Genomic DNA, 14,156 nt, shown 5'->3' with positions numbered 1-14,156 from the left:
TTACAATCATATTCGCGACCCTTTTAAGAACAAAAGATATTCAGAAATTGAAAGTCTTTCAGATTTAATTAAATCCGATGAACGAACACAAATAAAAGGACGAAAACAAACAACAAATTGATTGATTTTTATAATCAACATATAGAAACTGGTTTGAACCTATATGTCTGTAAAAACTTACCTTGTTGCAGATTTACTAAATTCTCTTGATAAATTTAAATGTTTTTATTTAATTTTTCACACCAATTTTGACACTCTTTGTTTCAGCATTTTTACCCCATCGTTTAATTGCCCCTTTGTTCATCACAAACCGATTATCTCGACATGATCGGATACTGTCCAGACAATTTCTTAGAAAACAGTGTGTCATAAACCCAGGGACCTATACTTGTATTACTCTGTATAGGGTCTCAGCATAAACCTGATGTGTCTGGTCATTAAACACAATTTATGATACCTCCATGTCATCTATTGGCATATTAAGTCAAAAAACTTAACAGGTGCTTTAATAAAATATTTGAAAATATTTAAAAAAATTAGGTATTTGTCCACTCCGCTATAATGTGTAAAGTTCGTGCGTTACTGCAATGTTCGAAACATTATCATGAAAACAGGGACCTATACCGCGATCGAGAAGTTGAAGGCCAATCTATTTTTAGTAACGGAAAACCCCTCTTGTGACGTCACATAAAAACCTCACATTGACACACCCCCATGCCCTTACCCTTGCAAGCGTCTTGTGAACACGTGGACTTCACGATAAACAATTCCCGACTTACTGCGATGTAAACATTATGACGCAAACAAAACGATATTCTGTATGGTAAGTTGATAAACTCCTATCTGTGTATTATTCGTCAGGAGTATGTTCAGTAGCTGGGGATTTCAATAGTTTAATGGTTGAATTTCATATGTTCGATCAGACGAGATCAAATCTAACGTGAGTGCATGAGTGACGACTGAAGTGTACGAGTTTGTGTTTTTTTGTAGTTTGATTGGCAAAATGCTTTTCGTGAAAAAAAAATTGTCTCGAGGCAACCCTTCCAATATAATCTAGGTTATATTTTCATCGATCTAGAATTATATTGTGATCGCTATTTATATTGCCTAAAGTGATTATATTGATAAGTAAATTTAATTTTATGTCTCAAGAGGTACTTGCGTTACCTTGTTCATATATATATATATATATATATATATATGGTAGGTTCTTGTTGAGTGGTGGATTCTTTTTGAGTCACGGTTAATGAGATCGCGTGAAATCACCTGATAGAAGGTTCCCACATGATGCAGTTGTTATGGAAAAAAGTTTTGACACAGTCACCATCGTTTTGCTGATCAAAATTCATCAAAACTCAATACATTCTAAGCAAATATTTCATATTTATTTGTATGGTTCATATAGTATTCCTAAGAAACACTAAGCCTTTGATATATTAGTATTGACTATACTTCATTGTTTGTTTACAATTTTTTTCACAAGAAATAGATCTCCATACGTCATGCCAGAATATTTCAGGCCAAAATAAGGACATTGACTGTAAAAAATGTGGGGACAGTTTACCAAAAAGTGAGACTCCTAAAATGATCTATCATGCCACCTTTACTGTAGTCAGTAATCAGTATATTAATTTACTTACAAAAACTCATCATTTCTGGCCAAAATTGTTGATTAATGTGTTTAAGAATTTCATGAACACAATCATTCTCCATCTTCCGGAAGTAAACATGCATGTGTACTATACAAATGACTCCATACAGTTAAATGTGGGGCATGCCTCTTTTTGACATCCAATCTGGACAGAGGACCCAATTAAACATGTGGAAATTGTGTAATGCAATGTGCGCGCATTGAGCACCGTTTTATTAAACCAATCCCAATTAATTATTAATTTAGATTGATGCAATATGTACAAACTTTTTTCTGAAATTCAGTTGAAAACCAAAGTAAATGTATGTGAAACATCAATGTTTATCGTTCAACACTCAAGTTGTTTGATTAAAAAATTAGTGTTTTGACATGAGTTCTATCCTCAGGTGATATAATACACAGAATACCACCTTATCAGTGCTCCAGCTTGGATTTGAAAATGGCAGGAAGAGGGGCTATTTTGTCAAAAGGGCACTTTGGAGGGTGCAGTATTTTGTCAAAAGGGCACTGTCCAGCGCGTGGTCATATCCAGAATTGTCCCTGTTGCATATATTAATTTTTATATTATAAATAATTTTTAGAAAATATTATTTCCATTTTTATTAAACTATGTAAATAAAATGTCTACAATGAGTAATAGTTAATACATTAATATCAATGTAATACTAGATTAATAAATTATAATGTCTCAAATTTTATTTTTTTTGCCTCTGAAGGGTTGCATATAGTTTCTGAACTGTCGTCAGTCCCTCTGTCTGTCTGTCAGTCATTCTGTCGGTCTGTCCGAAAACTTTGGTCATAACTTTTGCATTATTGAAGATGGCAACTTGATATTTGGCATGCATGTGTATCTCATGGAGCTGCACATTTTGAGTGGTGAAAGGTCAAGTTCAAGGTTATCCTTCAAGGTCAAAGGTCAAATATATGGCTTCAAAATGGTGCAGAAGGGGGCATTTTGTTTCTGACAAACACATCTCCTGTTTTTAATAAATAAAAGGGCAGGGCGGGGCCTTGGAAGGGCAGGGCGTGTCTTCGGAAGGGCAGGATGGGATGCCCTTCCATTTAGGCAAGTAGCTGAAGCACTGTGTAATGGTATCTTTGGACTTGATTATATCATGAAATACATAAGCAATTGGCTTTTAATTCACTTCAATGCATCTGATCGATAGCAATTAGTGACCGTTTTCATAAAAACACCATGGTGTTAATGGTTGATAAAATCAATAATTTGCCGATAAATTGCTGATAAGGTGTCTAAAACAACACTGGTGCACTCAAGTACAGGCAATGGAAAGGGGCAATAAGGGATAAGCGATGGTAAATTTAAGCTAGACAGAGCTTTAATAACCAATTTAATTGTTAATTTATAGAATGTACATTGTTTTTTAATAAATGTCGGGACAAATTGTCTCATATCAGGAAGAAGGGACAAACAACCGGAAAGCCGGACTTTCCTGCCAAGATCTGACATGTATGTTAAAGGGATCTTTTCACGCTTTGGTAAATTGACAAAATTGAAAAAAGTTGTTTCAGATTCGCAAATTTTCGTTTTAGTTATGATATTTGTGAGGAAACAGTAATACTGAACATTTACCATGGTCTAATAGAGCCATTATATGCATCTTTTGACGATTTTAAAACCTAAAAATTATAAAGCGTTGCAACGCGAAACGATTGAATAATTTGGAGAGTTCTGTTTTTGTCGTTAAATTTTGTGAAACTACGAAGATTGCTTATATAAGGTATAAAATACGTTGAGAATGTGTACTCGGCGGAATAGCTCAGTAGGCTAAAGCGTTTTTACTTCAGGACTCTGGCAGGACTCCAGGGGTCACTGGTTCGAAACCTGGTCCGGGCAATGTTCTTTTCCTGTTTTTAATTTTATTCTTGATATTTTACTGAAGCTTTTACGATCCAATGTTTACATTTATCGATATAAAGCATTTAATGAATAAGTTAAAAAATGCCAAAATCTGTGAAAAGGCCCCTTTAACCTCCCCTGCAATGTAAGTTTTAAGTCAGAATCAATGGCTGAACAAGAACCTATTTTCAAGATGCCAATTTGCAACTTTAAACACAATCAATTATCTATTATTATGACAGTCGATAAACATTAGAAAAAAAGCAACAAAAATAAAAACCAAAAGTTGATAATTATTTTTATAATTTATGTAGTCATACATGTATATATATAAAATTTGTGATGTAACAACTGGATCAAAATTACCCTCGACTCAAAAAGCATATAGAATATTGTATCAGATTAATCGTTTCTATTTTCAAGGGGATTACAAATGTTGTTTTACAACATATTGATAGTGTTTGATTATTGGACACAACAAATCAACTGAAGTATATTAATTTGTTCCTTGATATTGATTTATGAGCAATACTTTTCTCATATATCAGAAAAGGATGAAATGCAAAAACATAACTAGAAGAATTCAGTTTTTTTCCAAAATATGCTGCTTTTACCACAATGTTTGCTTCCATGATTACTCCCACAGTTATACACAATTTTAATCTTATTGATCTTATCCCTGAGAATTGCTGATTTTTATTCAGGACTTAGTATCAGAAAACTTCTGCCTTGAGCTGAAAGTGAAGTAAAAACAATAATTATTTCTCTATATTTAAAGTGTTGCTTTGTTAATAATTTGAATATGTATCTTCCCTGCTGATAACACTTTCATTACTTGGCAAAGACTTTCCATCAATCAGTTCACTGATATCCTTGTTAGAAACCGAGAATTTTGTGTACATTATTGTACCCGCTGTTAGCTAATAGAAATGTTGTCACTACTTAATAATTTGCTTCTACTGTTGCCATTTGAAACATTTGTCCTGTAAATTAATATTGTTTTTTTTTTGTCCCTCCACATCTAATCTTTTGCAAAATTTCAGTGATTTTCAATAGTTTAAATTATAAGATAACATATTGCATCCACCATATATAATATTTAAGATATTTCTTACCAGTTTAAGGAATGTCTGACAGTGTTTATATGGAAGAGTTGCACCATTTGAGACCAGACACCGAGTTCTGCCTGCTAGAATGCTCTGCAGCCTTCAACAAGCTGAGCCAGCAAGAGAAGAAGTACGCCCACTACCTGTCGAGAGCCTGCTGGTATGGGGGGCTCATTGTTCTCTATCAGGTAACAAGTTAGAAACAATGTGCTGAATTACTGGATTAAAGCGAGACTATATGATTTTGTTAAATATTTATGAATTTATATAATTTAAATGTGTAAAAAACTTATTATACATATTTTTCAATATAAATTAAAATAAAAGTTAGGAAGAACATGTGTCGAAAAATGCGAAATAAGCCAGATATTTAATTCTGAAATCGAAAATGACTGTACAGTCGAATTTGCAAGCATGTATATCAAACATGTACATGTACGATGTGAATCTAAATTAAGTTTAATGGTTCTTTTAAAATTCCTGCAACGATATCTATTCATACGACACGCAAACACTAACTTCAATCCTAATAAAAAGACAAATACTTTGGTTGTATCTTCTTCACGATCTGCTCGGTGCGCTAATTTGTCTTTGCTGCATTTTATGAAATTCGTCGTCAATGTTTAATTTTTCTGGCCTATTTTATGTTCTTGTAACATATTTTTATCAATTTATTACAATTTTACACATATAAAAATGGTATAGTCTCGCTTTAAGTTAATTATCACACATAAACTTTGTTTTGATAACTTTTGCATCACAGAAATAAAATAAGGAGATTTATTTAAAATAATGTGTGAAATATAACCATTTGACGCAACAGCGATGTATAAATCTCAATAAAGCCACTTGCCATGCATGGCTACTAGCCCTTACCTCATGGTAATTGGTTGCCTTCAGATTCACATTGTTTGCATTCACTCTTACAAGGGCTTGTTTTATCTTTAAGTAGAATCCGAGTATCAAGCTGTAATGACATTTTGCGGGACAATAATTGGTGGTAATACAACAATTATCAACTCAGAAATTGACTGGGTATTGTTATGATCTGATGTGAAAAGCGAATCACCCAATCAGGCAAGTGTTTTCATTTCACTTTTGTCCTGAACACGATTTAAGTGGTCTGTTTGAACTTCTGAATGGAATTTTATAATCCTGAATATAACTTAATAACATTTAAATTTTTATAGACAGTATCTTGAATGCTAATGCATTAATATTTTAATTAATAACATTATCAGATAATATATATATATATACAGGGATCATATTTTTTTCGGTTTTGTCGGTCCTAGACCGATTGGGGTCATGAAAGACCGATCGAAAATCCCAAACAGTCGGTCCGATTCTGTGTGCTAAAATTCCCATGTCATGAAATCGATTACACAGTGCACATGCTAACATACCCTAATTACTAGTATTTCGATTATCGCGTGTCAGCCGACTAGTATCAGAGTATGACACCAAGCAGCGAAATTTCACGCGGTTGTGTATTAGTCATGCGTGAATAACCCCGTGTCAATATCAATCGATAATTTCACTGGCTTATACCTAGCACACTTATCGGTCCCTAATGTGTACTCGTCACGATAAAATCGTTGACAGTTACTTCGGAGATGAAAACTTCAATGTTCATAATCCTCGTGGAAAGTGTGCATTTCATGCATGATACAGTAAACTTTCATATAAACAAAGAAGAAAATCGGATATTCTGCAATAATTCATACTATTGTGGGCGGACCTTATAGGAGGTTTTGGGGATTCCGATAATGACGTCACGTTTGCGCATGCTCGAGTTTTGGCCGTCAACACTGCGGCCATTTGGCTATTGTTTGCATTTGATGAACCGCATCGTGATTAGATTATCATAACAATATCTACTTGACACATATTTACGACCCTTTTAAAGAACAACAAAATACTCAGAAATTGAAATTCTTTCAGAATAAGTTCAATTTTATGAACGAACACAAATAAGGACGAAAATAAACAACAAAAGATTGAATTAATGCTATCAACATAAAGAAACTGATTTGAACCTATATGCCTGTAAAAACTTACCATGTTACAGATTAACTAAATCCTCTTGATAAATGTAAATGTTTTTATTTATTTAATTGTTCACACCCATTTTGACACTCTTTGTTTCAGCATTTTTAACCCAATGTTTAATTGCCACTTTGTTTATCACAAACCAATTATCTCGATATGATCGGATACTGTCCAGACAATTACTAAGAAAACAGTGTGTCATAAACCCAGGGACCTATACTTGTATGACTCTGTATGGGGTCTCTGCATAAACCACATGTGTCTGGTCATTAAACACAATTTATGATACCTCCATGTCATCTCTCGACATATTAAGTAAAAAACTTAACAGTTGCTTTAATAAAATATTTGAACATGTTTAAAAATAGACATTTGTCCGAAATGGAGTAACAGCAAGGAACTAATAAGTATATATATTAGCCAGTTTAAGTAGTGTTTACTAACTATACATTTAAAATATTGTACACATTTACTGCTACACAATTAACGTATTTAACGGGTACCTGCAAATGTAAACTCTGCTATAATGTGTAAAGATCTTGCGTTACTGCAGTGTTCGAAACATCATCATGAAAACAAGCAATCGCGTTTGGTCATTATAGGGATATAAAATACTTGCGTTAAATAAATTAATGTGTAGATTATTGGTATCATAAAATGCTAGATTTGTATCGCTCATTATCACTACAGACGAGTTTTCAATATACGCGTTCATGCAAAGACAGTTCAAATGGCAAAATATGCAGGTGTTTTTTCAATTTGAATGCTTAATTTTTTAAATATTTTCATTCAATGTTAACGAAACGAAAATTCATTTAATGTAAAAGTAAATTTAAAAAACATTTCAAAATTGAAATGTATTGAGCTATTTTAGGGCTTTAGGGAATTAAAACTAAATCAATGCATCCCTTACACTAAATTTCAATCGCGGATGAAAAATAACACTATCGCATCCACACCACTTATAATAATATTCAAATTATTATATGTTTTATTATTTTTGAAAAATCATTTATTAAATTCTTATTTTAAAAAAGAATACGGGTATTTATAGTTTTGTTTTGTGAAATTGTAAGTATTAAGTCTTCCGACGACCTTTACTCTGATACAATGTAATTGGCCGCGATCAAGAGGTTGACGGCCAATCTATTTTTAGTAACGGAAAACCCCTCTTGTGACGTCACACCAAAACCTCCTATACACTGAAAACACGCGCTGTAACTAAACAAAACATGCCGATACATTTTCCACCAGCGAACTGACTGGCAATAACTAAATGAAAGTTGCGGATCTGATTGACAGAACAGCCGAAAGTTATTTTTATGGGCGGAAAATCACATAAAATAGTACACACGAAAATTAATATACATTGTATAAATCTTTAGTAAAAATCGTGTTAGAATCAAAATAGTTCGTGTACTTGATTGTTTGTTGTTGAATAACTCACGACCGGAGTTTAGATGCGTGGTTTCAAATTACTCGTGCTTCGCACTCGTGATTTAATCCCTACGCATCTTAACTATCGGCCGTGGGTTATTTGACAACAAACTAAAACGTACACCAATTATTTCTCAACTATTTGGTTTTTTTGTTGCCATTATCCAACCTACGCACAGACATTTGTTAGGTTCAGTGCATGTATGTAAGCTATTATCGAGTCGACAACGATTTAAAACATCGGTATAGACTTACACAGATAAATAATATTGACAACGATGAAAAAAGTCAGATACAACAGCACACGAAACAACAATAAAAGAGAAAAAAAATCATAAAACCAATTGAGAAAACTCGTATGTTCCGTTTAAAAAAATATGCAAAGGCAATTAAACTTGTACATTTATTATACCACCTTCATGAATGGCAAAATCAATGGTATATATGTTAACGTAATTTGTCATGATTTCGGATATAAATTTTCGGACACTTTCCCCATTTAAATCCAGACCGATTGATGTTGCGGGAAAATATGATCCCTGTATATATATATATATATATATATATATATATATATATATATATATATATATATATATATATATATATATATATATATATATATATATATATGTTGCCTACAATTTGTACAAGTATTAATACATCATACACATACAGTTATGCATGGGTCATCTTACATGATTGCTGTCTGTATGTATAGGCCACAAAAAGCCATCATCCCATTTAAAAGATGGCTTTGAAATTATTCAAGTGTTTTGTAACCATTGTGATCATGAGGTTGAATTTTAGTTAAATATATCAAAACAGGAAGTTTTTGTTGCTTTGGGAAAAGGGGCTTGAAATCCATTTTCGGCATGGAAGAGTTGCTTTAAAAAATAAGGAAGGGGAATACATTCTCCAAGGTAAACATACCTTTTAATTGTAAGATTTTAAGAATATTATCCTCCATAAAGAAGTCCTTTTTTGAGAGGAGGCCTTAACAAGGTCACTGTTAAAGAAGGATAAAACAGCCTAAATGGGTTTCTGTATGAATCAAGAAAAATATGGTACTAAAAAATGACACTTAAAACTGTTTTCAATATTGGTTTGAAAGTATGGACCCTTATTTTTGACGGCATTTGTTAATTACTGTAGGTGTCACCTGAATCTCCAGGAATATTTGTTCTACTGCACAGGCTGTTTAATGTGCAGACCTTTCAACAAATTCAGGACCTAGCAAAATTTCAAGGATTTACAGAAGATGAAATTCAGGTAAGGCTTGCTTGCACTTTCATTAGTCCTTTTGAATTCACATTTGTGAAAAATGTGTATATGTATATCTGAAGAGAAGTCTCCCATTAGTGAAAGTTTTGAACCTAATATCCAGAATAGAATAATACTTACACTAGTACAAAATGACATAGATAATTCACACCCAAATGTTTGTATTTATGAAAATATAATAATGTTATTGGTTAAGTTTTGGGTATAATCCACTTTGTATTATTGGTGTAAATCCTATTAAGTATACCCGGTACACAGTTTAGTAAAGGTGACTATTAACAACAACAACAAAACAGCATAATGTTAATTCAATTTACAACAGCTACACATATTCAGAGTCTTGGGCATGCACAAAGTTTATTCTGATTGTATCATATATTACGACATGAATAAAACTTTCAAACAGGAAAAAAAGAGTTTATTCTAGGGTATGCGCAGAGGCAATTCTTGGGAATGTGCAAAGTGTTGTCTTTGATATGTACAAAGGGGCCGTCCATAAAGTATGTCACGCTCCAGTAGGGGGGACGGGGTGTAAGAAAGTGTGACAGTTTGTTACATGGGGGAGGTGGGTGGTCAGGCCACATGTGACGTCACCCATTATTTTTTTAAATTGTATTTCTTATTTTTCATTGTTTGTTTTAGTTGAATTTAATAGCTTAAAAATAATTTTTAATGATTTGGTGAAACATTTTACTTAGTTTTATGTTAAAATATTATGAAATAAGTATCTCCTGAGTGTGGTGTTCATGATTCATCTCGCTAGGAGAGTTGCTGTTTTGAAGCCTTGTTTTATGTTTAGCCTTGCTTTCGTCATGCTGCAAGTATTATTATTATATATGTTTTCTGCTGCATAAACATCTTTCCTATGTAAAAAATATTGCATAATTGGACGATTATCTTAAACTTGACCTCACCTGTTGTAAATAAAAAAGAGGGGGTTAAAAATGGTCAAAATTAGAGTGACATACTTTATGGACGGCCCCAAAGTGTTGTCTTTGATATATGCAGAGTGTTGTCTTGGATTTGTGCAGAGTGAATTCTTGGGAATGTGCAGACTGTTGTCTTGATATGTGCAGAGTGTAAACTTTGATATCTCCAGAGTGTATCTTTGAAATGTGCAGAGTGTTAACTTTGATATATTCAGAGTGTTGTCTTTGATATGTAGAGGGTGTTAACTTTGATATCTGCAGAGTGTTGTCTTTGATATGTGAAGGGTGTTAACTTTGATATGTGCTGAGTGAATTCTTGGGAATGTGCAGGGTGTTGTCTTTGACATGTGCAGAGTGTTGAATTTGATAAGTGCAGAATGTTGACTTTGATATGCGCAGAGTGAATTCTTCGGAATGTGCAGAGTTTTGTCTATGATATGTGCAGAGTGTTGAATTTGCTATTAGTGCAGAGTGTTAAATTTGATAGTAGTGCAGAGTGTTGTCTTTTATAAGTGCAGAGTGTTGAATATGATATGTGCAGAGTGTTGAATTTTATTTTATAAGTGCAGATTGTTGTGTTTGATATGTGCAGGTTGTTGTCTTTTATAAGTGCAGAGTGTTGTCTTTGATATGTGCAGATTGTTGTCTTTTATAAGTGTTGACTTTGATATGTGCAAAGTGTTGTTTTTTTATAAGTGCGGAGTGTTGACTTTGATATGTGCAAAGTGTTGTCTTTGATATGTGCAGAGTGTTGAATTTGATAAGTGCAGAGAGTTGTCTTTGATATGTGCAAAGTGTTGTCTTTGATATGTGCAGAGTCATGTCTTTGATATTTGGAGAGTGTTGTCTTTGATATGTGCAGATTGTTGAATTCGATAAGTGCAGGCAGTTGTCTTTGGTATATGCTTACTGTAGTCTTTGGTATGTTAAAAGTGTATTTCTACGCATGTACAGAGTGAAGGCTTTTGTATGTTTAGCATGTAGGCTTGGTCATGTACAGCATGTACTCTTGGGCTTGTACAAAGTGTAGTCTTCCACATGTGCAGCGTGTAGTATTGGACATGTACATATTGTAGTCTTGGACATATACAGAGTATATTCCTGGACATGTGCAGAGTGTAGTCTTGGACATGTGCAGAGTGCAGGCTTGGACATGTACAGATTCTAGCCTTGAACATGTACAGAGTTTAGTTTTTGACATGTGTTAAGTGTAGTATTGAACATGTGCATGTGCAAATACATGTTGAACATGTATTGAACACGTGCAAAGTCTAGTCTTGGATATGTACAGCAGGTAGTCTTGGACACGTATAGAGTGAAGTCTTGAACATGTGCAGAGTGTAGTCTTGAACATGTATAGAGTGAAGTCTTGAACATGTGCAGAGTGTAGTCTTGAACATGTATAGAGTGAAGTCTTGAACATGTGCAGAGTGTAGTCTTGAACATGTTCAGAGTGTAACCTTGAACATGAATAGAGTGTTGTCTTGTTTATGTTTAGAGTGTAGTCTTATTTATGTACTGAGTGTTGGCCTGCGTATGCTTATAGTGTAGTCTAAGGTATATAAAGCCTTGAACATGTATAGAGTGTAGTCTTTGACATGTACAGAGTGTTGGCCTGGGTATGCACATAGTGTAGTCTAAGGTATATAAAGCCTTGAACATGTACAGAGTGTAGTCTTATTTATGTACAGAGTGTTGGCCTGGGTATGCACATAGTGTAGTCTAAGGTATATAAAGCCTTGAACATGTATAGAGCATAGTCTTTGACATGTACAGAGTGTAGTCTTGAACATGTGCAGAGTGTAGTCTTGAACATGTATAGAGTGAAGTCTTGAACATGTGCAGAGTGTAGTCTTGAACATGTATAGAGTGTAGTCTTTGACATGTACAGAGTGTTGGCCTGGGTATGCACATAGTGTAGTCTAATGTATATAAAGCCTTGAACATGCATAGAGTGTAGTCTTTGACATGTACAGAGTGTTGGCCTGGGTATGCACATAGTGTAGTCTAAGGTATATAAAGCCTTGGGCATGTATAGAGTGTAGTCTTTGACATGTACAGAGTGTAGTATTGAACATGTACAGAATGTAGTCTTGAACATGTATAGAGTGTAGTCTCTATTATGTATAGAGTGTAGTCTTGTTAATATACAGAGTGTAGTCTTGAACATGTATAGAATGTAGTCTCTGACTTGTATAGAGTGTAGTCTTGTTAATGTACAGAGTGTAGTCTTGTTTATGTACAGAGTGTAGTCTTGAACATGAACAGAATGTAGTCTCTGACTTGTATAGAGTGTAGTCTTGTTAATGTACAGGGTGTAGTCTTGTTTATGTACAGAGTGTAGTCTTGAACATGTATAGAATGTAGTCTCTGACTTGTATAGAGTGTAGTCTCTGACATGTTTAGAGTGTAGTCTCTAACATGTATAGAGTGTAGTCTCTAACATGTACAGAGTGTAGTCTCTAACATGTACAGAGTGTAGTCTTGAACATGTATAGAGTGTAGTCTCTGACTTGTATAGAGTGTAGTCTTGTTTATGTACAGAATGTAGTCTTGAACATGTATAGAGTGTTGTCTCTGACTTGTATAGAGTGTAGACTTGTTTATGTACAGAGTGTAGTCTTGAACATGTATAGAGTGTACTCTCTCACATGTATAGAGTGTAGTCTTGTTTATGTACAGAGTGTAGTCTTGAACATGTATAGAGTGTACTCTCTCACATGTATAGAGTGTAGTCTTGTTTATGTACAGAGTGTAGTCTTGAACATGAATAGAATGTAGTCTCTGACTTGTATAGAGTGTAGTCTTGTTTATGTACAGAATGTAGTCTTGAACATGTAAAAATGTTTCTTGGAGTGAAGTCCTGGACATGTACAGAGGAAAGTCTTGGACATGTACAGAGTCTGAGTGTCATCTTTGACATTTACAGAGTGTAGTCTTAGGGGTACGCAGAGTTATCTTGGTCTTACCCAACATACATATAAGCAAAATTGAAACTGTTGACAACTATATTGTCAATGCATGATTGTGTGTTACAGGCCTTCAGGATCTATGTGGCTGGGTTCTATATGAACTTTGGGAATTACGCGTCATATGGAAATATCAAGTTTATACCAAACTTTCCAAAGGTAAGTGGCACAGGTTTTAAGATTATAAAAAACATGTGTTTGTCTTGTTACGGGGTTTCATTAAGAGTGATGTTATTGTCCATAGATCATTAGATGTAAACGCAAATAGCTCATATTAACATATGCATACCATATTATTACTGCTAAGTTTCTGTAATACATCAAAATTGAAGATTAGTAATCATGCTTAATTGAGAGCACACTTGACAGATTGTATTTTTTTTATAAGAACAAATTTTTTAATGTATTTAATAACATAATAAAATCCGGTAATATTTATAGTTGGTAAATGAAAGATCAGTAATACTTTATTTTTTGTTATTAAATTTCGTGGGTTTTTTAACAAATAAATTTTTTGTTGAAATATAAATTTGTGGAGTTATGTATTAGAGTCAGTTAAGTATTAGAGTCAGTTAAGTATTAGAGTCAGATAAGTATTACAGTCAGTTAAGTATTAGAGTCAGTTACATGTAAGTATTAGAGTCAGTTTAGTATTCAGTGTATTTTACTACCATTTGTGTTATATCTGGATTTATCTGGACTGCCAATCAAACACACAATGTTTTTGGAAATTGTTTGATAATAATGTATTTCCTGCATACGGTAACTCAGTCTTACACAATTTTAATGTGGGGAATAATTGTTCGTTGGGATCTTACATTCATGGATTGGTCTACCCACAAAATCAATCAAATTAAATCTCGAACA

General features: G+C 33.6%; 1 protein-coding gene across 6 annotated transcripts in view; it reads left to right on the top strand.

Moving 5' to 3' along the window:
• Positions 1-689: 689 nt before the first annotated feature.
• LOC127870751 (dipeptidyl peptidase 3-like) overlaps positions 690-14,156 on the top strand; it is a 28,111-nt gene continuing 14,644 nt past the window's right edge. Inside the window, exons 1-4 of one of the 6 annotated variants that reach the window (XM_052413200.1) lie at positions 690-823; positions 4,631-4,806; positions 9,263-9,379; positions 13,359-13,448. In XM_052413200.1, coding sequence (XP_052269160.1) covers positions 4,639-4,806; positions 9,263-9,379; positions 13,359-13,448 — 375 coding nt within the window. In that variant the 5' untranslated portion in view covers positions 690-823; positions 4,631-4,638. Of the gene's footprint in view, positions 941-4,630; positions 4,807-8,358; positions 8,546-8,849; positions 9,031-9,262; positions 9,380-13,358; positions 13,449-14,156 lie in introns of those variants that run through there. The other 5 variants (XM_052413201.1, XM_052413205.1, XM_052413203.1 and 2 more) reach the window with 5 other exon arrangements.

This window comes from Dreissena polymorpha, chromosome 3 (assembly GCF_020536995.1).
Source record: "Dreissena polymorpha isolate Duluth1 chromosome 3, UMN_Dpol_1.0, whole genome shotgun sequence".
NCBI classification, from domain to species: Eukaryota; Metazoa; Mollusca; class Bivalvia; order Myida; family Dreissenidae; genus Dreissena; species Dreissena polymorpha.
The sequence above is the reverse complement of the archived record's forward strand: the minus strand, read 5'-3'. Positions and strand labels throughout refer to the sequence as shown.